Source organism: Xyrauchen texanus, chromosome 13 (genome assembly GCF_025860055.1).
Source record: "Xyrauchen texanus isolate HMW12.3.18 chromosome 13, RBS_HiC_50CHRs, whole genome shotgun sequence".
Lineage (NCBI taxonomy): Eukaryota > Metazoa > Chordata > Actinopteri > Cypriniformes > Catostomidae > Xyrauchen > Xyrauchen texanus.
The window spans coordinates 21,500,734-21,526,833 of NC_068288.1; the positions used below are offsets into that span (position 1 = coordinate 21,500,734).

The window sequence follows — 26,100 nt, forward strand, 5'->3', positions numbered from 1 at the left end:
TATCTGTGCCTTCCTGAGCCTATGCTCTAAAACTTTATTTTTCAAAAAAAAAAATAAATAAAAAATAAATAAATAAAAAATATATATATATATATATATATATATATATATATATATATATATATATATATATATATATATATATATACTATATATATTTCGCTCCCAAAAAAAATAAAAACATTCTCTCTCAAAAAAAATAATAATAAAAAAATAATTCTCATGCTAGCCATCAATTAGTGTGTGGTACCAGCCTCGGCCACCAGGGGACACTATCAGATAGCATGAAATCTTGTGCTTAAGGAGATGACAGCTGCACTTGATCCGTTTAATTTTATTGTTATAAAATATGTTTGCAAATCTTAATCAAGTAAAGAAACATACTGTATATTATGTTTGAGAGTCTACTAATACGTGATATCCCACAATTAAATGAAAATACCTTAGGTAGGTTGACCATATTCTTTTTTTGTGTGCGGGGGGGGGGGGGTCGTCCATGTACTAAAATTTTATATTTGATGTCATGAGTGTACCTTCATTTACTATTAGCATTATTTTGAATGGCCATGGAAAATGAAGCAATGTGATAAGTTTACCTGGTTGCAAAAAGTAGTCCGTTAATTTACCTGATGAACTTTCACCTTTTGCTGGCCCTTTGTGCTTCGCAGAGCTAATGTGTGCTTATAAATCACTTGTACCATTATATAGCTTTATCATACATTCTACTTCCAACGGATCTCGACCTGGACGAAAGCATGGGAATTTTTTGTGCAAATCTTCTGTAAATTTCCACTCAGCTGTCATTTGCTGCTACTGTCAAGCAACAGTTTGATGTCAAACAAACAGCGCTTCGTGGAGAGATTGACAGGCAGGAATTTGCCCAATAGTTGCTGCAAGCCTCTTATAATCGACCAATTGGTGTTCGAGAAGGCGGGACTTACAAAGAGGGGTTCAAGCAATGCAAATATGCACGCGCACACACAGTGAAGTATTAGACCAGATGCACAGCCGAATCTCGGATATTTTCGCCCGGCCGGACGCTTTTTTATGGTCCGAAAAAGAGGACATATCCTACCTTAGGTTACAATGTTTCATATGGCATTAATTGTGAAGTGTGACAATGGGAGTTCTTTCTGGGGTTTTTTATGACATAAATCACCGGGAATATCGATGCTGCTATTGATATTAGTGCTTTTGTTTTATTTAGTTGGCCCATGCAAACATGCGCTAGACAGACGTCTTTGACCATTGCGACACATCTTCAGTGCTGTGTTTAAAGGAGTGACTCGTGTTAGATTTTCCCAATCAACTCTTTGGAGCGACACGTCAGCTTCAACCGCTGCACCGTGACGAGTTAACACTAGAACGGCCAAGCATGAGGTCATCTGACCGTTGTGCTTTTAGAAAAAATAAATCTTTGCACTCAATCAAATTCCAGGGCCCTACTTTCTTGACTTTTCCTAGATATTTCGAGTTTTATTGCCCAGTGCGCTTAAATTTTCAAAATCGCACCAGGAAAAGCTAGTTTGAAGGTGTTTTGCTTCTAATTCTGTGACAGCCGCCTCCCATTGAAGGCTGCGATGGCGCAGGGGCTCACTTGTAGTCCTACAATAATTTTGTATTCATGTGTGTTGCATATATACAGGTGCTGGTCATATAATTAGAATATCATCAAAAAGTTGATTTATTTCAGTAATTCCATTCAAAAAGTGAAACTTGGATATTATATTCATTCATTACACACAGACTTATATATTTCAAATGTTTATTTCATTTAATTGTAATGATTAAAAACTGACAACTAATGAAAATCCCAAATTCAGTATCTCTGAAAATTAGAATATTACTTAAGACCAATACAAAAAAAAAAGGATTTTTAGAAATGTTGGCCATCTGAAAAATATGAACATGAAAAGTATGAACATGTACAGCACTCAATACTTAGTTGGGGCTCCTTTTGCCTGAATTACTGCAGCAATGCGGCGTGGCATGGAGTCGATCAGTCTGTGGCACTGCTCGGGTGTTATGAGAGCCCAGGTTGCTCTGATAGTGGCCTTCAGCTCTTTTGCATTGTTGGGTCTGGCGTATCGCATCTTCCTCTTCACAATACCCCATAGATTTTCTATAGGGTTAAAGATAAAAGATAAAGATAAAATATACTTTAATGTGTCTTGGGCTACAGTACCACATAAAATATACACTGAGTATAGACAATACAAACATGCCTCATTACACTGTACCGTGAAAACACACAGTGGGAATAAAAAGTCTACAGGTAGCAGTCATTTGTTACTGTTTAGCATCTTGATGGCAGCTGGCATGAATGAGTTTTTATACCTCTTTAACCTGCATTTCGGCATTCTAAATCGTTTACCTGAGGGTAACAACTCTAGTTCCTTATTGAGAATGTGGGTTGGGTCATCCAGAATCTTATGTGCCTCCCTGAGCACAGATTTTTCGTACAATGACTGTAGGTAGCACTGTTCTTGGTAACCTACAATTCTAAAAGCTGTACTGATCAGACGCCCCAACTTGAATTTAAACTGAATTGAAAGATTACCATACCAGGTCTGCATGCTATAACGTATCACACTCTCTAAAATCATTTTAAAAAACAGAAACAGGAGTTTGCTATTGACACCATACAATCTTAGCCTTCTTAGAAAGTACATCCTTTGTTGCAACCTGGCGCAAAGATTTTCAACATGAATGTGCCAGGTAAGGGAACAATCAATAAAAACACCCAGATACTTACACTCACCTAAAGGATTATTAGGAACACCATACTAATACTGTGTTTGACCCCCTTTCGCCTTCAGAACTGCCTTAATTCTACATGGCATTGATTCAACAAGGTGCTGAAAGCATTCTTTAGAAATGTTGGCCCATATTGATAGGATAGCATCTTGCAGTTGATGGAGATTTGTGGGATGCACATCCAGGGCACGAAGCTCCCGTTCCACCACATCCCAAAGATGCTCTATTGGGTTGAGATCTGGTGACTGTGGGGGCCATTTTAGTACAGTGAACTCATTGTCATGTTCAAGAAACCAATTTGAAATGATTCAAGCTTTGTAACATGGTGCATTATCCTGCTGGAAGTAGCCATCAGAGGATGGGTACATGGTGGCCATAAAGGGATGGACATGGTCAGAAACAATGCTCAGGTAGGCCGTGGCATTTAAACGATGCCCAATTGGCACTAAGGGGCCTAAAGTGTGCCAAGAAAACATCCCCCACACCATTACACCACCACCACCAGCCTGCACAGTGGTAACAAGGCATGATGGATCCATGTTCTCATTCTGTTTACGCCAAATTCTGACTCTACCATCTGAATGTCTCAACAGAAATCGAGACTCATCAGACCAGGCAACATTTTTCCAGTCTTCAACTGTCCAATTTTGGTGAGCTCTTGCAAATTGTAGCCTCATTTTCCTATTTGTAGTGGAGATGAGTGGTACCCGGTGGGTTCTTCTGCTGTTGTAGCCCATCCGCCTCAAGGTTGTGCGTGTTGTGGCTTCACAAATGCTTTGCTGCATACCTCGGTTGTAACGAGTGGTTATTTCAGGCAAAGTTGCTCTTCTATCAGCTTGAATCAGTCGGCCCATTCTCCTCTGACCTCTAGCATCAACAAGGCATTTTCGCCCACAGGACTGCCACATACTGGATGTTTTTCCCTTTTCAAACCATTCTTTGTAAACCCTAGAAATGGTTGTGCGTGAAAATCCCAGTAACTGAGCAGATTGTGAAATACTCAGACCGGCCCGTCTGGCACCAACAACCATGCCACGCTCAAAAATGCTTAAATCACCTTTCTTTCCCATTCTGACATTCAGTTTGGAGTTCAGGAGATTGTCTTGACCAGGACCACACCCCTAAATGCATTGAAGCAACTGCAATGTGATTGGTTGATTAGATAATTGCATTAATGAGAAATTGAACAGGTGTTCCTAATAATCCTTTAGGTGAGTGTATATGACGTAACCTGACGTATTGGTGTATTGTGAATAAGTACAGGATTATGTTCACAGATTGGTCTTGGGTCAAATATCATCTCCTCTGTTTTAGTGACGTTAACCATCAAATGTTGAGCATCACACCAGTCCACAAACTGTTTTATTTCTGAATGGTAGGAGACTGTGTCTTGGTCTCGATACAATAAGCTAAGGATAGCAGTATCATCAGAGAATTTGACAATGTAATTGTGTGGATATTTACTCACACATTAATTGGTATAAATAGTAAAAAGGACAGGGGAGCTCACACAACCCTGTGGTGCCCCTGTGCTGATGGATTTGGGGTCTGAGACTGCCTGGTGTACTTTAACATATTGTGTCCTATTAGTTAAAAATGAGTAATACCATTCAACAATAAAAGAGCTTACACCCATATTTTTAAGTGTCTCAAGTAAAATAACTGGCTGAATCGTGTTGAAGGCCGAACTAAAATCTATAAAATGTAAGCGTGCGTAGGCCTTCGGGTCCTCCAAGTGCTTTAGGACTAAATGGGTGATGCTACTTATAGCATCATCTGTACTCCTACCCCGTTTATAGGCAAACTGCCAGGGATCTAACCTCTTATTGACCTCAGTTTTTAAAAGAGACCCCATATATTTCTCAAAACATTTCATTACAATGGATGTCAAAGCTACTGGTCTAAAATCATTGTTCTCCTTGGGACAAGGTTTCTTTGGGACTGGAATGATAACAGTCTTTTTCCATAGAGCTGGAATGATGTGGGAGTCAAGTGATCGCTGAAAGATAGGGCACCAGGCTGGAACAAGCTCATCCGCACATGTTTTCAGTAAGCGGGCAGAGATTCCATCTACACCCTTAGCCTTCCTAGTACACTGATGCCTGAACAGTGACTGTATCTGTAACCAGTCTATCTCATGCCCTATGTTCAAGTCCGTGCTGATGGAGTTTAGGATACTAATGCATTCATTGCTAAAATCCTGAGTTTGAAATCTGAGGTAAAAGTCATTAAGTTCATTAGCTTTCATCTGGTCATCTGTAGTGGATATATGTACCTTGCTTGGTGCCATGTTAGTAATGGCTTTCATTGAGTCCCAGAGTTTTTTAGAATTCATGGTTGTGAAATGGCTCTCAATTACTTCCTTTTGCTGTTTTCTGGCTTTATTAAGTTCCTTTTGTACCACTTTTAGCTCAGTTCTATCTTTATTTCTGAAAGCTGCCTTTTTTCAATTTATGCAGTCTTTTATGTCCTTAGTTACGTAAGGATTATTGTTTGGATAAACCACAACCTCTTTCTTTGTAAGGATGCTATCTATACAATAATTTATATAGTCTGTGATTGTGTCTGTTGTGACATCAATATCTGTGTCTTGGAACACATTCCAGTCTGTACACAAAAAGCATCCTTTTAGTGTTTCTATCCCCTCATCAGACCACACGGTGACTGTTTTCACTTGTGGCTTACTGCGTTTCAGCATGGTTTTGTAGATGGGAATTAAGTAAAAAAAAAAAGAAAAAAAAAGTGAACCGCGTTATGGTCTGAATTGGCCAATGGTGCTTTTGGTTTGGCTACATAGGCATTTTTGACATTGCCATAACATTTGTCAAGAGTCTTGTTTTCACGTGTGCTGCACTTGATATATTGTTCGAACCCAGGGAGTGCTAATTCAAATTTACAGTGGTTAAAGTCGCCCATTACAAACACGGGGGCGCCCGGAGCGCGCTGCAGTTCTTGGTGTACACAGTCAGCAATGCGAGCTGCGGCCCTAGCTGCATTCCCGCTTGGGGGAATGTACACAACGCACACGGCCACACTTCCGAACTCCCTTGGGAGGTAAAACGGTCTCATAGTCAAATACAAAATCTCAACATCCGGACAGCAAAGTGTTTCCCTAACTGTGTACTGTTTGCACCAGTTGTTACTTACATACACAGCCATGCCGCCACCTCTTGTTTTTCCGGATTGTTCAGACCTGTCTGCCCTGACAAGTGAAAATCCATCGATGTAAACCAGGGAGTTTTGGATATCCCGGTGTAACCACGTTTCTGTGATCACCATTAAACTTGAGGTGCGATACTCAGAGCATGTCCTGGTATTACTCCGAAGTTCGTCTATTTTAGCTCGAAGTGAACTTGCGTTGCATAGTATCATTGAAGGTAGAGGAGGCCTGCTGCCTCTCCGTCGTAGACGCTGGCGCGCTCCTCCGCGCGACCCCTTTTCTTCGACCGCGCTGGCCGAGCGCTCACGCAGGCTGGTAAATCCACAGGTGGAAGATTGGACGATCGGAGTGCCAGCAGCGCATCTCGGGTGTAGGTAGTAAGACGCTGGGCCTGGATGCCCGCTGAATGAATTTGGCATGGTGCACATAGTCCGACAATGATCAACACAAGATATGTGTAATGGATAAATCTTGACATGTTGGCTTCACGTTCCCACAGCGCAGCAACACATTCACAAACATACAAACCAACGCAAACAACAAACAAAACAAAACGAAACGACGATCGCAGTAGACGGTGTGCCCGGGTCGCAAGCAGAGCAGCGTCACCGACAGATGTCACCGTTAAGGTCAGGCGAGTTTGCTGGCCAATTAAGAACAGGGACACCATGTTCCTTAAACCAGCTACTGGGAGCTTTGGCACTGTGTGCAGGTGCCAAGTCCTGTTGGAAAATGAAATCTGTATCTCCATAAAGTTGGTCAGCAGCAGGAAGCATGAAGTGCTCTAAAACTTCCTGGTAGACGGCTGCGTTGACCTTGGACCTCAGAAAACACAGTGGACCAACACCAGCAGATGACATGGCAACCCAAACCATCACTGACTGTGGAAACTTTACACTGGACTTCAAGCAACGTGGATTCTGTGCCTCTCCTCTCTTCCTCCAGACTCTGGGACCTTGATTTCCAAAGGAAATGCAAAATTTACTTTCATCAGAGAACATAACTTTGGACCACTCAGCAGCAGTCCAGTCCTTTTTGTCTTTAGCCCAGGCGAGACGCTTCTGACGCGGTGTCTTGTTCAAGAGTGGCTTGACACAAGGAATGCGACAGCTGAAACCCATGTCTTGCATACGTCTGTGCGTGGTGGTTCTTGAAGCACTGACTCCAGCTGCAGTCCACTCTTTGTGAATCTCCCCCACATTTTTGAATGGGTTTTGTTTCACAGTCCTCTCCAGTGTGCAGTTATCCCTATTTCTTTTCTACCACATCTTTTCCTTCCCTTCGCCTCTCCATCAATGTGCTTGGACACAGAGCTCTGTGGACAGCCAGCCTCTTTAGCGATGACCGTTTGTGTCTTGCCCTCCTTGTGCAAGGTGTCAGTGGTCGTCTTTTGGACAGCTGTCAAGTCAGCAGTCTTCCCCATGATTGTGTAGCCTACAGAACTTGACTGAGAGACCATTTAAAGGCCTTTGCAGGTGTTCTGAGTTAATTAGCTGATTAGAGTGTGGCACCAGGTGTCTTCAATATTGAACCTTTTCACAATATTCAAATTTTCTGAGATACTGATTTTGGGGTTTTTCATTAGTTGTCAGTTATGATCATCAAAATTAAAGGAATGAACGCTTGAAATATATCAGTCTGTGTGGAATGTATACATTATCCAAGTTTCACTTTTTGAATGGATTTACTGAAATAAATCAACTTTTTGATGATATTCTAATTATATGACCAGCACCTGTATATATATATATACACACACCTGTAAAGTGTATTTTATTTTATAACTAAATACAGTATATATATATACATTGAAAATATAGATAGATATAATATAGATATTAAAAATAATGCAAGTATCTATGTGAACAGATTTCGTGTTTATTAAAAAAAAGTTAACCTATAAATGCCTATAGCGCATATACGTACAGAGCATCCGGAAAGTATTCCCAGCGCTTCACTTTTTCCACATTTTGTTATGTTACAGCCTTATTCCAAAATTTATTAAATTCATTATTATTATTTTCTTATTTCTGCAAACAATACCCCATAATGACAATGTGAAAGAAGTTTGTTTGAAATCTTTGCAAATATATTAAAAATAAAAAATGAAAAAAATCACATGTACATAAGTACTGACAGCCTTTGCCATGACACTCAAAATTGAGCTCAGGTGCATCCTGTTTCCACTGATCATCCTTGAGATGTTTCTACAACTTGATTGGAGTCCACCTGTGGTAAATTCAGTTGATTGGACATGATTTGGAAAGGCACACACCTGTCTATATAAGGTACCACAGTTAACAGTGCATGTCAGAGCACAAACCAAGCCATGAAGTCCAAGGAATTGTCTGTAGACCTCTGAGACAGGATTGTATCGAGGCACAGAAAAAAAGGGTACAGAAATATTTCTGCAGCATTGAAGGTCCCAGTGAGGACAGTGGCCTCCATCATCTGTAAATGGAAGAAGTTTGGAATCACCAGCACTCTTCCTAGAGCTGGCCACCTGGCCAAACTGAGTGATCGGGAGAGAAGGGCCTTAGTCAGGGAGGTGACCAAGAATCCCGATGGTCAATCTGACAGAGCTCCAGCGTTTCTCTGTGGAGAGAGGAGAACCTTCCAGAAGAACAGCCATCTCTGCAGCACTCCACCAATCAGGCCTGTATGGTAGAGTGGCCAGACGGAAGCCACTCCTCAGTAAAAGGTACATGACAGACTACCTGGAGTTTGCCAAAAGGCACCTGAAGGACTCTCAGACCATGAGAAACAAAATTCTCTGGTCTGATGAAACAAAGATTGAACTCTTTGGCCTGAATGGCAAGTGTCATGTCTGGAGGAAACCAGGCACCTCTCATCACCTGGCCAATACCATCCCTACAGTGAAGCATGGTGGTGGCAGCATCATGCTGTGGGGATGTTTTTCAGCGGCAGGAACTGGGAGACTAGTCAGGATCGAGGGAAAGATGAATGCAGCAATGTACAGAGACATCCTTGATGAAAACCTGCTCCAGAGCGCTCTTGACCTCAGAATGGGGCAAAGGTTAATCTTCAAACTGGTCAACGACCCTAAGCACACAGCAAAGATAACAAAGGAGTGGCTACGGGACAACTCTGTGAATGTCCTTGAGTGGCCCAGCCAGAGCCCAGACTTGAACCCGATTGAACAGCTCAGGAGAGATCTGAAAATGTCTGTGCACCGACGCTCCCCATCCAACCTGATGGAGCTTGAGGGGTCCTGCAAAGAAGAATGGGAGAAACTGCCCAAAAATAGGTGTGCCAAGCTTGTAGTATCATACACAAAAAGACTTGAGGCTGAAATTGGCGCCAAAGGTGCTTCAACAAAGTATTGAGCAAAGGCTGTGAATACTTATTTACATGTGATTTTTTTTTTTTTTTTTAATTATTTTTTTATTTTAATACATTTGCAAATATTTCAAAAAAAGTTCTTTCACATTGTCTTTATGGAGTATTGTTTGTAGAATTTTGAGGAAAATAATCCATTTTGGAATAAGGCTGTAACATAACAAAATGTAGAAAAAGTGAAACGCTGTGAATACTTTACAGATGCACTATATATATATATATATATATATATATATATATATATATATATATATATATATATATAATGCATACTAATAAACCACGGATCGAAATATGAGATCAATTTGCAAACATGCTAAGTTGATAAATATGCCTGCAAATTTCACCTATTCAATATATAATGACGCATCGAAAATTATGTGAGGGCAATTGACAAGTAAGCTGATAAGTGGGCGGCACTATTATGGTCTATTATGTATCGAGAGCTATAAAGTAGCCACAGATTTCCTGGAGCTCACTGTGTAGTTGGGACGGCTACACAGTTTGCGTGGAATATGTGCATACTTACAATGAAAAGTTGCGTATGACGGCAAAGCAAGTGTTGGACTTGCTACAAAATATTCATGAGATTGAATCTGAGGGCGAGGAATGTGAGGTGTTCGATGTAAAGCAGGAGAGAGATGATGGAGGTGGCGTTGATATTGAATCTGGTTCAGATTCAGAAGATTGAAAGACTCTGATTCAGACTCTGAAATTGAATGTGCTGGGGACTGCAAGAGATAGCACAGTATGGGTTGAACAAAATCCTGGCAACACTCGGTGTAAAGCCCAAGAGGCCAATATAATGAGAGAAACCCAGGGCCAACTTCTTATGCCAAGGACAATATTACAATCCATTGAGCAGCTTACTGTGTTTGATTGACACAGAAAAGTGGCAAAACATACGAAAGGACACTGATGCGGAGGGTGGAATAATGCTGAAAAGTTCAAACTGACAGATGACGAACTAAAAGCATTTGTTGGTCTTGTTTATTTGAGAGGTATTATGGGAGATTGGATGACTTTTGGTCTAATGAATATGGATACTCTTTTTTCAAAGCGACAATGTCGCGACAGAAATTCTGAGATATCATGCGCTATCTGATCTTTGATGACAAGAACACGAGATCTGCCCACCTTGTGTCATATAGATTTGCCATGATATCTGAGATATTTGACAAATTTGTGAAAAACAGCATTAGGGACTTGTCTGTAGCACATGCTCCAAGAAGCCACCAAAGGTGTGTTTGGAATGTTGACAAAGTTGGTCGGTTTGGATAATGACGCATGACGCAGTCATTTAGGGGGAGTGCACTATAGATTTCGGCTGTCGGTTGAGTATACTGGCACATAGAATACATAAATAGCACTAATATAGTATTTTTTACGTTTTAGTTTTTTTATCTCTTTTTTTTTTTTTTTTAATTGGGTAGAATATATGTGTATTTTATCTTGCGTATTATAGCAGAATGTATAGTACAATGGAAAATTCATATATTTTTGTAGCCTATATCCCTATTTACTAAATATGTACTATTTAAAGTTTCACTTCCTTTTTTACAGTTGTTGAAGTTCAATAAATGGTAAAAATGCAGCCTCTCTCATGTCTTTATTTTAAACTACGCACTCAAAACAACAACACTTATACACCATGTGCCGTTTTCACAAAGGAGTCAAAGAGTGTCTCCCACTTCAGGTCCTGTGAGATGGTAGTGCCCAGGAATCTGAATGCCCAAATTAGCATTCATTGTGTGTGTGTCGGAGAGGGGGTTGGGATGTTTGAAATGTATATGGTGGAGTTACAAACATCTCAACATTCACAGTTCAAATGACTGATTCAATAGCATGTGTAAACACATGCACAGAAAAGAAAGATTTATTTCATCTTATTTCCATGAATACATGTTAAGATGTCGAGAATTCAATGATTTTATTACGAATAACAGCACTAAAATTAGTGCATATAATATATTATTAATATTTATACTATATACACTACAATTATTATTGATTATTTATAATAATGTTTATTGCAAGACAAAGCACGCCTTTGCTAAAAATGAATATAAATATAAACTTGTGCTCCTCCAGTTACTAGCCTTCAATAACAACGTAATTTATGCCAAACGAGGAAGAAATTCTACAAACCAAATATAGGAGCATGTGGCAGCGGGGGCGTGGTCAAGTCTCCATCCGGAGAGAGGGAGAGCGGTAAGGGTGCTTGCACCTGAGCACCTGTTTATGATTACAGTGAACTCAGGGAGAGCAGATTAAAAGAGCCACATAGCCAGTAGACCAGGAGAGAGAGCTACCAGTGACACCCTGAGACTGTGGTGTTCATTAAGTTTGAGTTGTAAAGCGAGTGTTTCATTTTCTGTAAATAAACGTACTCACTTAAGTTGAAGCACCCTGTTGACTGGTGTCGTCCTTGGGGAACCTTCACACTAGTGCCGAAACCCGGGAGATTATCCAAGATGATGGAAGTTGCCCCGTAGAGTCCTCCCAGTTGGTGGAGGTCCTCCAATCCCTCGCTGGTTTACATCAGAACCACCATCAGACTCTGCTTGAGCTCCGGCAAGACCAAGTTCACCGCTTTTTCGAGATCCTACGGGCTCAAGCAGATGACTGGCAGACGATCCGGAGCCTCCTCAGCCAGGAGGCTGCCCGGCCCCATCCGCGACCCCAGACACCAGCTCCCCTTTGTCCCTGCCTGTGTTACAGAAGATGGAGCCCAGCTCATAGCTCAACAACTGCCAGCAAAGAGCCTCCTGGCTTATGCAGACTTCAAAAAGGCCATCCTACAATGGGTTGGTCAGAGTCCAGAAGAAAACCGCCAACTCTTCCGGAGCCTGAAATTTGAGAAATCTGACCGCCCGTTCGCCTTCACCCCACGGCTCCGAGACGCCTGCCGGAGATAGCTGCTAGAGGGGAACTGCGACGTCGAGGAACTGGTCAACCAGATGGTACTGGAGCAGTTCATACAACGTCTGCCAAAAAGAACGGCTGAGTGGGTCCAGTGCCACCGCCCTGCATCGCTGGAGGAAGCCGTCCGGTTTGCGGAGGACCATGTGGCGGAGATCCCGAGGGTGGAGGAGCCCTCCTACTTTCTCTCTCCTCCCTCTGTATTTTCCCCCGTTTCATCCCCATCCCCTCTACCCTCTTGCTTTACTCTGTCTCCAGGGCCTGTTCCTGCCCTGCGCAGGCGAGGAGGATTCCCGAGGCCAGTTCCCCGGCCGTGGGAGAAGACATATTCCCCGACCCCGATCTTCAGCTACCCTCCCTCTCGGGTGGGGGGCGCCCGCCAACGCAAGTACGGGCGTGGTGCCTGGGCCAGCGTGTTGGAGGTGTGGAGACTGTGGTGTATTTTTATCAAGTTAAGTATACATTAATCAGGTGTAATCAATGTAAACATTGTTGATTTGTACCACAGTTATTTCTGACAGGCAAACATGCAGTTTACTGTGTGTGTGTAAAGGCCTGTGGTCGTGATGGAATGTGTGCTCAACATATGTGTGACTATTTGAAGGTATGTGCAGTAACAGGAATAGCCTCATATAAGTGCTCTCATGACTGCTGAGAAAATATATGGTGAGGCAGGTATCTCCTGTCCACTTCTTAAAATAATCTGACCAGGGTTAAAGCATAGGAATAGCCCCACCTTGTTAGAGGACTGTATTTAAGTGAATCAAAACCCAGAGATGATTTAGTTGTTGTGGAGGTTGTTCTGCAGGCAACTCGGCTTTGTTGTATGATAATAAAGTCTATTCTTCTGAAATCAAAATCCCAAAGATGTTGAGTGATTTTTCACAAAATGGGTAGAAACTACTACAAGACCCGGACCACTTCCGGGATCAGTGCCCTTTGATGGAGCTGGGGACGGTAGTGCGGGTCTCCGATATCCAGCAGGCTGCCCCCGATCGGGCCGGAGCATACGGATACCGGTAAGTGTCAAGGGGGGTACTCACCATGCATTGGTGGATACAGGTTGTAATCAAACCACCATCCACCAACACTTGGTTCAACCTGAGGCTTTGGGCACAAGTAAACTGGTGAGGGTGAAGTGTGTGCATGGGGATATTCCCAAGTAACCTATGGTGACCCTTGTGATCAAATTCTGGGGAAAAAAACATAGAGAGGAGGCCGCGGTTAGTTCCCGACTCACCCATCCGCTGATTTTGGGGACTGATTGGCCGGATTTTAGAAATGTATTAAAGGGGATTTGTGTGGATGGGTCCTGCACTAAAATAGGGACATGTGAGATGTGCAATGCTCTTGCAGGGGAGGCATAGCCTGGGCCGTCCTCGACAGCTCCACGTCAGAATGACTCGAATATTTACGTGGCAACGAAAACTACAGACACTGCGATCGTGTGGGAAGTCTACCTACAGACTCACCGAACCTTTTGCCCATTTTCCTTATAAACCCAGATAATTCAATATGCTTACCAAATGGTGGTGTCTGTCATTATAATTAGATTTTGGTCCCCTATTGAGGGGTTCACAACTGTGGGATCAGAATTTGTAATTGAATGGGTACTTGATTCCTGTAGATTTACATACAGGAGGTAGTTTGTATGGATAATCTGGGGAGGGCACATCTTTTAAGGGGCACACCACATTTCTTATATTTTATAACTTCTTTTAGCTTTTGACTGGGCGAATGAGACCAGTTTACCAGGCGCACTGAGACACTTTAAATGATACCAAACATGTATAGTTACTTTTTGTACACACTTAACATTGCATAGGTTTTTATTGAGCTTTAAGTGAGGAGGAAAAGGGGGAGCTGATGAGACTGTAGAAGTGAGTTGTGAGCTGCACTGTGTGCTGCGTCTTGGATGTTGCTGTTACATGTGCAAGAGAGAGTTCAAATGTTAATTCTCATGAGAGCCTTTTGTTTTCTCGAGAGGTAGTCCAGACTTGCTGGCACCCTCCTTACATGCTCAATACCATCCACAAATACACACAGGGTGTGTGTGTGTGTGTGTGTGTGTGTGTGTGTGTGTGTGTGTGTGTGTGTGTGTGTGTGTGTTGATTCCTTTACTTATATTCCATGGTGAAAATAGCCTTATCAAATGACAAGACAGAGATAGGAATAATGGATGGATGGATGGACAGATGGGCTATTTTAATTTTAACCAAGTTTCTTGACTGAAATGTGTCATCAGAACCGTTTGCTAATGTTACATGGCAGATCCAAACAGACACACTACTAGATACTACAAAAGATCATTAGTAGTATTGTCTTTATAAAACATTCATATTAGATTATCTTAGGAGCACAAACCATAAATTAATACCCTATATTGCACAGTGTACAAGATCTGCTATGTCAGTAATTTGGTTTATAGTCATTTGGGTCAGTAATATGGGCTTTATCTGATTGACGAGTCAACCAATTTGTAGATTTGTGTGCAGTGTGCGCGTCTTGAGGATACAATTGTTTAAAAATCGACATATATGCCTTAAGCCATTCGCAAATAAATGCGCTATTCACAAATGAGTGCTGGACAGAGCGGTGTTTGTGAGTTAAAAATGTATATTTGTTAATAATTTTATTTGCAAATGTCATATTATTTATTTGTCAATCCATTTTATTTTTGTGAAACTCCTAACATATATTGGTAAATCGAATTATTTTTTATGTGTGAATTCATTTAATATTTGTGAAACTCCTTACATTTAAGTGTGAATCTCATTCAATTTATTTGTGAACCAACTTTCTATTTGTGAATTTTGAAATTTCCATTTGAATGTTAATATGCAACAATTATCTCCATAGTCTTCGAGAGGGGCGGAATATCAAAGCCATATAATGTTGCTTATCTCCGCCTTAAAGGAGAGCTTATCCATAGAGGGAAACTTCGTGTGGGAAATGTGCATACGTACACAACCCATCTGTCAAACGAAGAAGCACTATCTCTTGTACCAGCAGTTTAATCTTATTTACACAGGGTTCATACATCTGTACAAAGTGCAACAGTAGCCTACATTAATAATATTTTCTGAAAATGTCGATTTCTATGTAATTGAAATCGTAGTCATCAGTCATCATAGGATTTTGATGACTTACGAGAGGTAATCGATCCTGGACTCTTCTTCTAAATCTGCGGATCTGGTTAATGTTCAGTCTAAGTGACCAAAAAGGTGAGTTCGAATCTTCTAAACACATAACACACGAGTTTTAAGCATATTATTGCTTACTTGTTGTAGCCACTAATATACCACGTGTTATAAATCCATGATGATTTTGTTGTTGCTATTGTAAAGTTAAACCAGGCAGAATTTGAACGTAGACAGGACGCAGCTGCATGATGAATCTTATTGTTTTTCATTTATCTTCCGCTCATGAAGGACATGGAGATATTGCGCCGCTCCTCAGTGTTTGCGGCTGAAGTCATGGAAGTGTTTGATCGCTCCCCCACGCATAAGGAGCTGGTGTCTCAGTCGAAAGTGCTGTGTAAAGATTACATTTACTCCAGACTCCACCGGGCTGAAATCGGGTGGTCTAAACCGGAGCATGGATCATCGGGAGGAACCCTGGCTGAAGTGTCTTCAGTCCTGCTGTGGCTAGGTTGGAAATCTGAGATTTCACTTGTGTACTTTCAATGGGATATTTCCACTGTGCTGCTGTTTAGATGAGCCAATTCGTATATAGGGTGCACATTTTGCAGTCTAGGCAAGTAGGCAACTTCACATGGACAGGCCGATGTAAATTAGGGTTGATTCTTTGATCACAATATATGAAAAGTGTTTTGAAGAAAGGAACTGTGTTTTATGTAGCCTATTAGTATTTATGTATAGATAGTCCTTATTCCAAAGGTTAAATTATAGATTAATATGATATATCAGCTAAAAGATCACAGACCTTCCTGTCAAGTTTCTTTCTTGAGTTGTCCGGGTGTTCATAACATTATCAGTGGAATATTGGCCATCCTTGAATATTACACGAACGTCCAGAAACTAGAATAAACCCATGTGTTTCTCCACTTCCCCATTATCAAAGAATAGGACTGCATATGAATTTACAATACACAAGGTTCATCCATGTGTCACTCATTGAGTGGTTTTGCCAAGTTCTTTGCCTTTTGTACCATTTAAATGCATTGTGGGCTACTTTTGCTGTCTCATGTGTTTTAACATTATGAGAATGATGATCAGACTATCTGCCCCTAGACATATACCACATAACTGTCATCTGAGTTATTCTGTTGTCTTAACTGCTTGTTATCTGTAAGAATCTGTTTTTCTCTGATAAGTTCAAAGCTCATGAATGTTAATTGGATACTTTTAATTGGGATTGATTCACTATTTTTCCCTAATTATTATTTGTAGGGTATAAGATCGTATAATGGAAACAAATAATTTTTTGAAAGTAATAAGCTCTTTCTAAGGTACATCACTTTTTTTTAGGCCTGTGATATGGATAAATGGTGGTAATAATAGCATGTTTCTACAGAGTGCATCCATTATTGAGTCATTGTTTGAAGCTGCACTGAAAAAGTGATTTTTATCAGATACGAATCTCAACTATTTTGTATGTGATTTGAAAGCTTATAGCTTGAGCCACGGAAAGAAAACATTCATCGCTCTCTCTCTCTGTCTCCTAGGTGGCAAGCTGGAGTACCTGCATCCGAATGTATACTGCAATGTAGCACTACAGCTCAACATTACAGTTGCATCTGAGAATATAGTTTCTGATGCCTTTTTGGCCATCGCAGCAAAACTTTTTTCCACAGGTTGGTCAAAATGCTCATGCATACACTTGATTTACATACACTGTTATATTCCGTGGCGGCCATACATTTAAAGTTTAGGCCTTCAGTATGGTTCATGCCATTAAGAAAACACAGTTTCACAATGAATAAGACCCCCTATGCATGGATGTGCATCATCTATTATGTCGCAGCTAACTAGTATTACAATTGACATTTTAAAAGCACATCCATGCATGAAAGCCAAAACTTGAAATTACATTTAATGCTCAAGCAAGCCACATTTTAATTGCAGCATGGCTCTTTTGTGAAATTAATTTCTTCTGAATAGCCATTCAAAAATCATAATTTTTCATATGAATCTAACAAGGAGGTCTATAATACCTGAAAAAAAAAAGAAATTCAATATTTGCGATTTAAATGTAGTTTTGTCAGGGTACACGATTATGCTGCTTTCCATTCAAGTTGGATGTGTGAAATTCCTACTTGATATCTCGACCATAAATGCAATCCATTCCCCGATATTCTGAAGATGACGTTCAAGGAACAAAACTGAAATGCTCCCATTAGCTTAGCAGGGGTTTGACTCTCGTTAGAGATGTTGCCTAGCAACCCAACTGATAAACAATGCTGAAGCGCTAACATTTTGTTTCAGGTGTACGATTATCAAAAGTGATTATAATTTACCATGTTTTATACACCTGTTTCTGCAGGCGTTTGTTTCAATAACATGTAATGTGGAAACAAACTCATTTATCAATATTACTTACTAAAGTGAATGTTTATCACTTACTATGTATTTCTCCCTGAGTGTCGACATGTTTGTGTGACATCATGCACCTGCATCTTGGCGAATTGAGAATTTCTGCACGAGCCTAAGATCTCACGCTCTTCGCTTTCAAATTAGGTACATCGCTAAAAGCGATTGCATCACACAAGGCCAGCTAGAAGGCCTCGACTGGGACATATCCTAAAGATCACACCCACCAAGAACAAATAAGTCAATCTGATTGGTGATGAATCTGACAATCTGACTTTAGTTGCTCATTCATTTGCACTGTTGAGGGATTCTGTAGAAATTCTGAAGGCCTGATGGGGTGGAGCTCAAACTCATGGGTTGCTTTGGTTAAGGAGCATGGCTTGGGGCATGCGATTTGTAAAACAGTTGTCACACGTTGCTTGTAAGGATCAAGGAATAAATTCTGGATAAACTTTTCATTTTTCCCTATATGTTTGTAGATTAATTAAGAGTGGCATGCGATTAAAATTACATGGGCAACAAGGTGACTGAGAATGAAAGGATAACAAATATTTATTTATTTGGCATGTTAGGCCAGCAGAGAAGGCTTTGCTGGCCCTGAGAATTCACCACTGGTTATACTAAATAACAGCTTTTAGTATCTGCTTCTAGTTCTAAAGATGTTATCCATTTAATGTGAAAAACACAATTTAGAATAGTATGAACCATTTAACAGTATGATCTTATTCCCATAAGAACAAGCAACCTCTGACAACAGGTTAAAAGGATACTGATGTTGTACCTGTATGACTTCCATGGAACAAAAAAGGCAGAAAGTTGTTTATGTTAGGAAAATTAAGGTGGAAGGTACAGTCTATATACATTTACCACCTCTCTTAAAAGTGATTTATCGAGAGACCCAGGCTTTCTCCTTTTAGGAGAGTCAAAATTGATTCTTTCTGACATTTATATATACACACAGAGACAGTGCTGCACTCGTCCAGAGAACCCATGTGATTCAAGTATTTATTTGACCTCCCATGTTTAAAGGTTTGCAAATGATGGCCTATTTTCAACACTGGGAGCTATTCAACATGTGCTGTATACTTTTGTAACATGTCTTCCCCTCATTTATATTATTAATACATGAAAGATTGCTCTCAGGTCACATACTACAGCATACTCCCTGTTACACCCTTGCACCTCCTGACAGTGCACATACCTGTCCTGAAGCAGTATAGCTGTTGTGTGGTCAAAGGTGTTCATTATTTTGTTTTTTTCAATGACCAGTTATGCCCAGATTTAACTGCAGGAATGTTGTTTTGCTAATGCATTGGGATGTTATTTAAAAATGTACTTTTAAAGGATTTGAGAAGATCGATTACTAAGGGTAATTAATGACAGACTTCTCATCTTTGGGTGAACTATTCCTTTAAAGGTGCATTCATTAAGTTTTTGTTCATGTCGTCTAGGACTGACACCTAGGGACATGGATGCAGCATTATGCAAACGCAATAGTTTTGAGCTACCTATACCATTAAATTAATCCCTGAGTGACAGTGTCCAATAACATGGCGGTTAGTGAGATTAAGCGATTAATATTTAAATGGTCATGTCATGTGATCCTATCATGGCAGCCCCCATGAGGGGACACACTCCATGTAGAATAAAGTGGCTTTTATAAGGTTACTGATGTGAGTGGGTCTTCATCTCATGCGTGATGGGCAGTGGTGGCTCAGTGGTTAAGGCTCAGGGTTACTGACCAGAAGGTCGGGGGTTCAAGCCCCAGCACCACCAAGATTGCCACTGTTGGGCCCTTGAGCAAGGCCCTTAACTCCAGGTTGCTCCGGGGGGATTGTCCCTGTAATAAGTGTACTGTAAGTTGCTTTGGATAAAAGTGTCTGCCAAATGCATAAATGTAAATGTAAATGCATGATAAAGTGAGATCATTGTATTTTTGTGGCAAGCAGAAAAACCCAGCTCAGTTCTTTGTATAGTGCTTCTATACAGACAGGGATTGTTGTATTTTTATAATAAAAAGGAGCTTGATTGTCCAGTATTTTTGTGCATGTAGTGTGAGCGTGCAGCTTTAATAAGTTTTGTTATATTTCATGCTGTAAACACTAACCAAATGTTCCATAAAGTATGATACTACTAATAATGCAGCTTTTGGAAATGTACTATGGAAGTACCATGTAAATACCACTGTACATGAATATGGTAAGCATTCAGTACTATATCTAAGTATCTGAAACCATCACTGTACATGTACCATGGATGTTTTATTGTATGTATTTCGTATAAATGCATTTAGTATACTGTATGTATTAATGTATTTGTAGGTACAGTCAGATCAGAAGTCCACTTTGGAATAGTGTATCTAGGGTTTCTATTTGTGCACAAAAGGCCTTTGGTTTATCACATTAGCTCTAATAAATCATGATGCCCACTTGTGTGATGTATCGTGATTGTTTACAGCCAGCCTATTCGCTGTGCTGAAGAAAAGTTCCCTTTGTCTCCATGCTGGCTTACAGCTTGCCTGGCTGCTGATAGAGTTATGTAACAATAACTCGCCCCCTTGCTCTGTTCAATGATATTTCTATCTGTAAGAAGGGGTGAGGGATTATCCCATTAATATGTTCTTATATCATCCACTGTATCAATAACTCACCTGGCTATAGTTCTGTAATATACAGTCTTCCCAGTATACCTGTATACTAAACAGTAAATACAGTCAGAAAACAGTTGCTTGACTCAAGATAGTTCATCCAATTCTGTCATCATTTACTCACACCTCTTATGTCATTCCAAACCTTTATGACTTTCTTTTTCTTTTCTTATAAGAATAAGATAATTCTGTTCGTTACAGATATATACATGTCTGTCTTTGTCTGCTTTTGCACAGGTGTAACATGGGGGAAGATTGTGTCTTTGTACGCAGTAGCTGGAGCTTTAGCTGTGGACTGTGTCCGGCATGGCCATCCAGCCATGGTACACACCATTGTTGACTGTATGGGAGAGTTTGTCAGCAAGAGCCTTGCATCCTGGTTAAAAAGGAGAGGAGGCTGGGTAAGAAATGAATCTTTATGGCACTTTTATTTTCTGTGGCAAATGCACAAAGTCAGCACACAATTGCTCCCAAAAAAATACAAAAATTTAAAGCAAAAATCTTTTTTTGTCTCAGACATCTAACTTTTTTGATACTTCCTTAATATGAGTGTGGCGTAGCACAAAAAAAAAAACCCAGAACCGATATGATCTAAACAGAACTAAATTATCGTTTTCTGTGCTGAAATATTATCCGTTTATCTTTCTAGATTTTTTTAATTTTGAAAGTGTAAATCTGATGAGCTTCAGCAAGTCTACAGTGGTTCAGCACTGGAGATATACATTTTGCTGTGACATAAATGAGAGAAAAGAAATTCCAGATTTTGCAAGCAAATTAAAAATGAACAATCAAGTGAGTGATACATTGTTTCCAACGATTGTGATTCCTGTGTAATTGCATTTTTGCTGACTGTACAGCATTAGAACATCAGTGTAAATGTTCTGCTTTCATGCAACTTCTGTGATGCATCTGTGGAGTAAACTATATGATATAATTGTCTCGTAATACTATGAGGGTGTTATGAATGGAGGCAGCGAAGCAGACGATGAGATGCGGATCCAAAAGCAGTTTAAACTTTATTAGAAAAATAAACAAGGCGGGTACACAAAACACGGGAAGGGAACACATACCAGGCTAACAACAACATTCAACGAACCACAAGGAGTGAACAAAAAGCAGGGCTTAAATAACCAGGAAGTGATGACTGAATTAGACACAGGTGAGAACAATGAACAAAATGGCAGTGGTGATGGCAGGTGGATTCTGGGAAGTGTAGTACATTTAACAATGACAAGTGAAACCCAGGGCAGACAACAAGGGAATCGTGACAGAGGGGATATCCCATACGCCAGATCATACTGTAGGAGCTTCTAGAACTGGAAGAAATTATTTCGCTTAGGTGCTCCTTTATAGTTCTGCATTTGTTTGTAGTTTCATGAAATTTCACTCCTAGTCCTTTCCTGTCCCTTTTATACCAAAAAACACTGACCCCCTTTTAGTATTCCTGAAAGTCATTCTTATAGTGGTTTCTAAGTTATGACCTGTGATGTTGAATGGTCAGTTAAACTAAAATGTATGTCATATTTTTATATTTTTTAACTAAGCTAAAATAATATGCACCAACTGAAAGCAAACCGCTGCTTTTCCATCTCTGTCCACTATGTATAGACAGACAGAACATTTAGCGTTTATGCAGCTTTTGGTTGGAAATCAGTTGAATCTGTCAGTTCAGCAAACCTGTTGAGTAAGGAGCTGTACTGGTATGTGCACCTCTCATTGCAGGTCATGCCTGTGGTTCATTAGTGTTCAGGCAGATTCAACATGGCCCTGAGCCAGTCATAACATGATGCCTATGTTTAGGTCTGTATCTAACTCTTACAGATCTACCAGTCTGTAAGAGTTACAATGGTTGCTTAAGGCAAAACCATTCTCAACATTTTTCAAGGTGTTCTTCTTGGGAGTGTCCTGATTTAGCAACTGCTGTTTTTGAACAGAATGGCCACACCCACACACTTATTTGAAAACTGAAATGAGACTTGGTGTGGTATAAAGGAGAACTGGTTGCACATTATTTTCCATACTGTTAATGTGAGTATGAGGGCACTTGGGTCTACATGCCATTTGGGGTGTTTTTGTCTGTGGAATTGCCCTGGGAACAAAATGAAAGACACACACTCTAACAAGCTCACACAGAGATACAAAAACATTACCGTTAAGTTTAAAGTTCCAAATTAAGGGATGTACCCATCTCTTGGTGCCTTTGTTGTATAGAGAGAGAATATCTCGACACTATTTATGTCATGTTTAAGTTGATGTCACGGCATTAGAAACGGCACAACTATTACCTATAATCCCACCCATGTTGAGGCTGCACTAAACTGCAGTGGAAAAGCAAGCTCAGAAAAGTAAAGCGAGCAGAGTCGAGTTGAACAATAAAGTGCCATAAGAGATCCAAAACAGAGATTACAGGTATACAGGCTCAGTGATCACAGCCTGGCCATAGCAAAAGGCAGACACCGACAAACATGGCTTCATAAGGAAGAACGATTCTTTGCTCACTGGGACACTGGTGAGGTCGAGACATAGACACACTTTGTCCTTCACTGTGGGACATTTACAGAAGTGAGAGCGAAATACTTTGACAAACCTCATGCCATTGTTTTCCAGTTCAGCAGAAAAAGATCAAAGGTGTTACTGAGGGAGGACAATCATGCATCAGTTGCAGCTAAATTCTTTTTTGAGCTGCACACCCTCAGAAACCAATTACTGCCTTCATGTCGGTCACAGTATTTTTTATGTTCATAATGTATATAATGCTTATATATTTATATATAATAAAATGTGTTAGTTTTTTTTTTTTTTACCTGCACCTTATTTTAATTGTTATTTGTTACCATTTTATAATTATTATTTTGTCTTTATCTGTTTTGTGTATTAATACTTGAGAGAGAGAAAGATCTATTTAGCTTTAATTTAAGATATTTCAACGAGCTGTGTTGTCTTGACAAATTTGGCCCTGTAAGATTCCCTTAGCAATTAAATTTTTGTCTTAGCCAATCCAAACAAATGGAACCGTGAATGCTGAAATATATCACATTTAGGCCACTGAATGTTGCTTTTGGCTGAAAAGGCACATACTTGAGTGTAAACATCAGTTCCTTTTCTGATTGTCAAATACCTTTCAAGAAAAGCTACTGTATTTTAAATCAAATGGTGTGAAACTCTGGTGTGAAAAAAGTGAAATGTTTTATAGTATTTATCAACACTAAGGTTTTTTTGGTATTTATATGTGTTTTCTGTGCTCTCTTACAGACAGACATCACAAAGTGTGTAATCAATACAGACCCCAGTTTCCGTTTTCACTGGTTAGTGGCAGCTGCCTGTGCCTGCGGTCACTACTTCAAGGATGTGGTCTTCTACCTGCTTTGGGAAAAATGAAGGGCGGTATTAGCAAATGATACTGGAAAAATACTGGACTCTGTCAGAAGGGGGCTCTATTCACCGCTTCAGTCTTTCACTGCTCTTAACATGTTTACACTTGCACAGAGTTTGCTCTTTTCCTTTAATGGACACTCTTCAGCTCCAAGATGGACCGTTCTCTTTAAAGGGATAGTTCACCCAAAAATAAAAATTCTTTCATCATATACTCCCCTTCATGCCACCCAAGATGTGTATCACTTTCTTCTGCTGAACACAAATATTTTAAAAGAATATCTCTGCTCTTTAGGTCTATACAATGCAAGTGAATGGGTACCAACATTTTGAAGCTCATATACTTTGCAGCATAAAAGTAACCCATACGACTCCAGTGGTTAAATCCATGTCTTTGGAAGCAATATTATAGGTGTGGGTGAGAAACTGATCAATATTTATGTGCATTTTTACTATAAATTCTCACTGCCCAGTAGGAGGTGATGCGCTTATAGAATGTGACTCGCCAACAGAAAAAAGAAAAAATGAGAAAGTGGAGATTGATAGTAACAAATATTGATCTGTTTCTCACCCACACTTATCTCTTCTGACGATTATGGAGTTAACCACTGGAATCGTATAGATTACTTTAATGCTACCTTTGAGCTTTTAGAGCTTCAAAAATTTGGCACCCATTCATTTGCATTGTATGGACCTACAGAACTGAAATATTCTTCTAAAAGTATTTGTTTGTGTTCAGTAGAAGAATACTGATAGTCATACACATCTTGGATTGCATGAGGGTGAGTAAATGATAAGAGAATTTTAATTTTTGGGTGAACTATCATTTGAAGGATTTGTTATACATTTAACCTAGCCTCTTGCACTCTGAGACATTCCTTGCTGTTACCAGTTCTTATTGAATGTAGTGCTGATATGTAGAATGCCAAACCCAGCGGAGTGGAAGCTACCATGACCTTTGTATTTGCTGAGAAATGTTATGCTTGTGTAATGAACATGTAATTGGCTCAATGCTGCCTAGCCCAACATTGGCTTGTCATAAGGTTTCTGTGATTTGATATTGCTTTTTTCAGTGTATTAAATTGTTTTGATAATTGAAAGATGCAGACTGTCAAAAGGCAAGATTAGAAAATCCAAGCAAGATCCAAAATGCAGTTTAAAAATTGCCAGGAATCCATAGGCAAAATGTGGTGCATGCAATACATATCAAAGGATTTTATTTCCCAAGAAAACATTGTAATGAATGGGTCCAATTATATAAATTGACGCATGAGTGTGAAAATATATAAAACAGATTTTGGTTGGCTTATAATCAAATACTGTAGTACTGGAAGTGTGCTCACAATTGAGAGAGCAGAGGACATTCAAATGTCTGTAACATTTATGTTTGTCATTTTTCTTCTGGACCTGTCAGCCTGCTTAAGTCCTGAGCAGTCAACAGTCATGTATCTGCAGATTTTTTTCTTTCTTATTTCTTGTTATTTGTCCCTTTGTTTCATTCTTTCTGGTGTTTTTGGTGCGGCTCTGAACATCCGTAAGATATTATGAAAACATCACTAATAATAACTTTAAACTGTGTTAAAGAAACTGTATTTCTATTCTATTTGTTTTTATATCGGTTTATACAAATTATTCTACGAATAATGACATTGTGTGTGCTACAATGAATTTATGCAAAAAAAAAAAAAAAACATTTTGATATTGAGGATACTTAAATGTACAGTTTGACGCTTGTCTTGTGGTTGAATTAAAACTTAAACACAAAATCTTCATGCTGATATTTCTATATAATATTAAAGTAACCTAGTAGTGTAAGAGGTGGAAAGTGAGTGGGAGGATGTAGTTGAGATCAGACAGCATAGTAAAGGAATATTGTTTCTATGGTGATCACTCTCAGCATGTGGTTTCATTAACCCAGAAACAAAGTGCCTCTGCTTTTGACTTTTGATCAGACAGCCATGAATGAATATGTAATATACACATAGAGCACAATAGCCCTACCCTAACTATTAGGTATATAAGTGGTGATGTTGAGAACTGTATGAGTTACTTTAGATCAAATACATTGGGATATGATCCAGGATATTTTGTGATGTCATCTTGACTAGATCTTCTAATTATAATTCATATTTCTGTGTTAATTGTTTTATTGCGCCTACATGCTGACACCTGCTGGCTATAATGAGAACTACAACCTAAAATTAAAAATCATAAGTCTGCTCAAAGTTTGTCACAGTGCGCGAAATTCCTGTGGTATATCTGTTAAGTGATTTGGTTGACACTACTCTTGATTTATGGAGGCAGCTCTCATGTTAGATTATCATTTCATC

General features: G+C 39.7%; 1 protein-coding gene across 2 annotated transcripts; it reads left to right on the forward strand.

Annotated features, from left to right (window-relative positions):
• The first annotated feature begins 15,152 nt into the window (after nucleotides 1–15,152).
• Nucleotides 15,153–26,020, forward strand: LOC127654323 (bcl-2-related ovarian killer protein homolog A-like). 2 transcript variants are annotated; one of them, XM_052141449.1, is made up of 5 exons: nucleotides 15,153–15,423; nucleotides 15,631–15,850; nucleotides 16,887–17,015; nucleotides 20,636–20,799; nucleotides 23,651–26,020. In XM_052141449.1, the coding sequence occupies exons 2-5, from the start codon at nucleotides 15,634–15,636 to the stop codon at nucleotides 23,774–23,776; spliced, it is 636 nt and encodes a 211-aa protein (XP_051997409.1). In that variant the 5' UTR covers nucleotides 15,153–15,423; nucleotides 15,631–15,633; the 3' UTR covers nucleotides 23,777–26,020. The 2 variants fall into 2 exon arrangements, with proteins under 2 accessions (XP_051997409.1, XP_051997408.1); XM_052141448.1 differs by lacking the exon at nucleotides 15,153–15,423 and having other exon boundaries at nucleotides 15,625–15,850.
• Nucleotides 26,021–26,100: the final 80 nt, after the last annotated feature.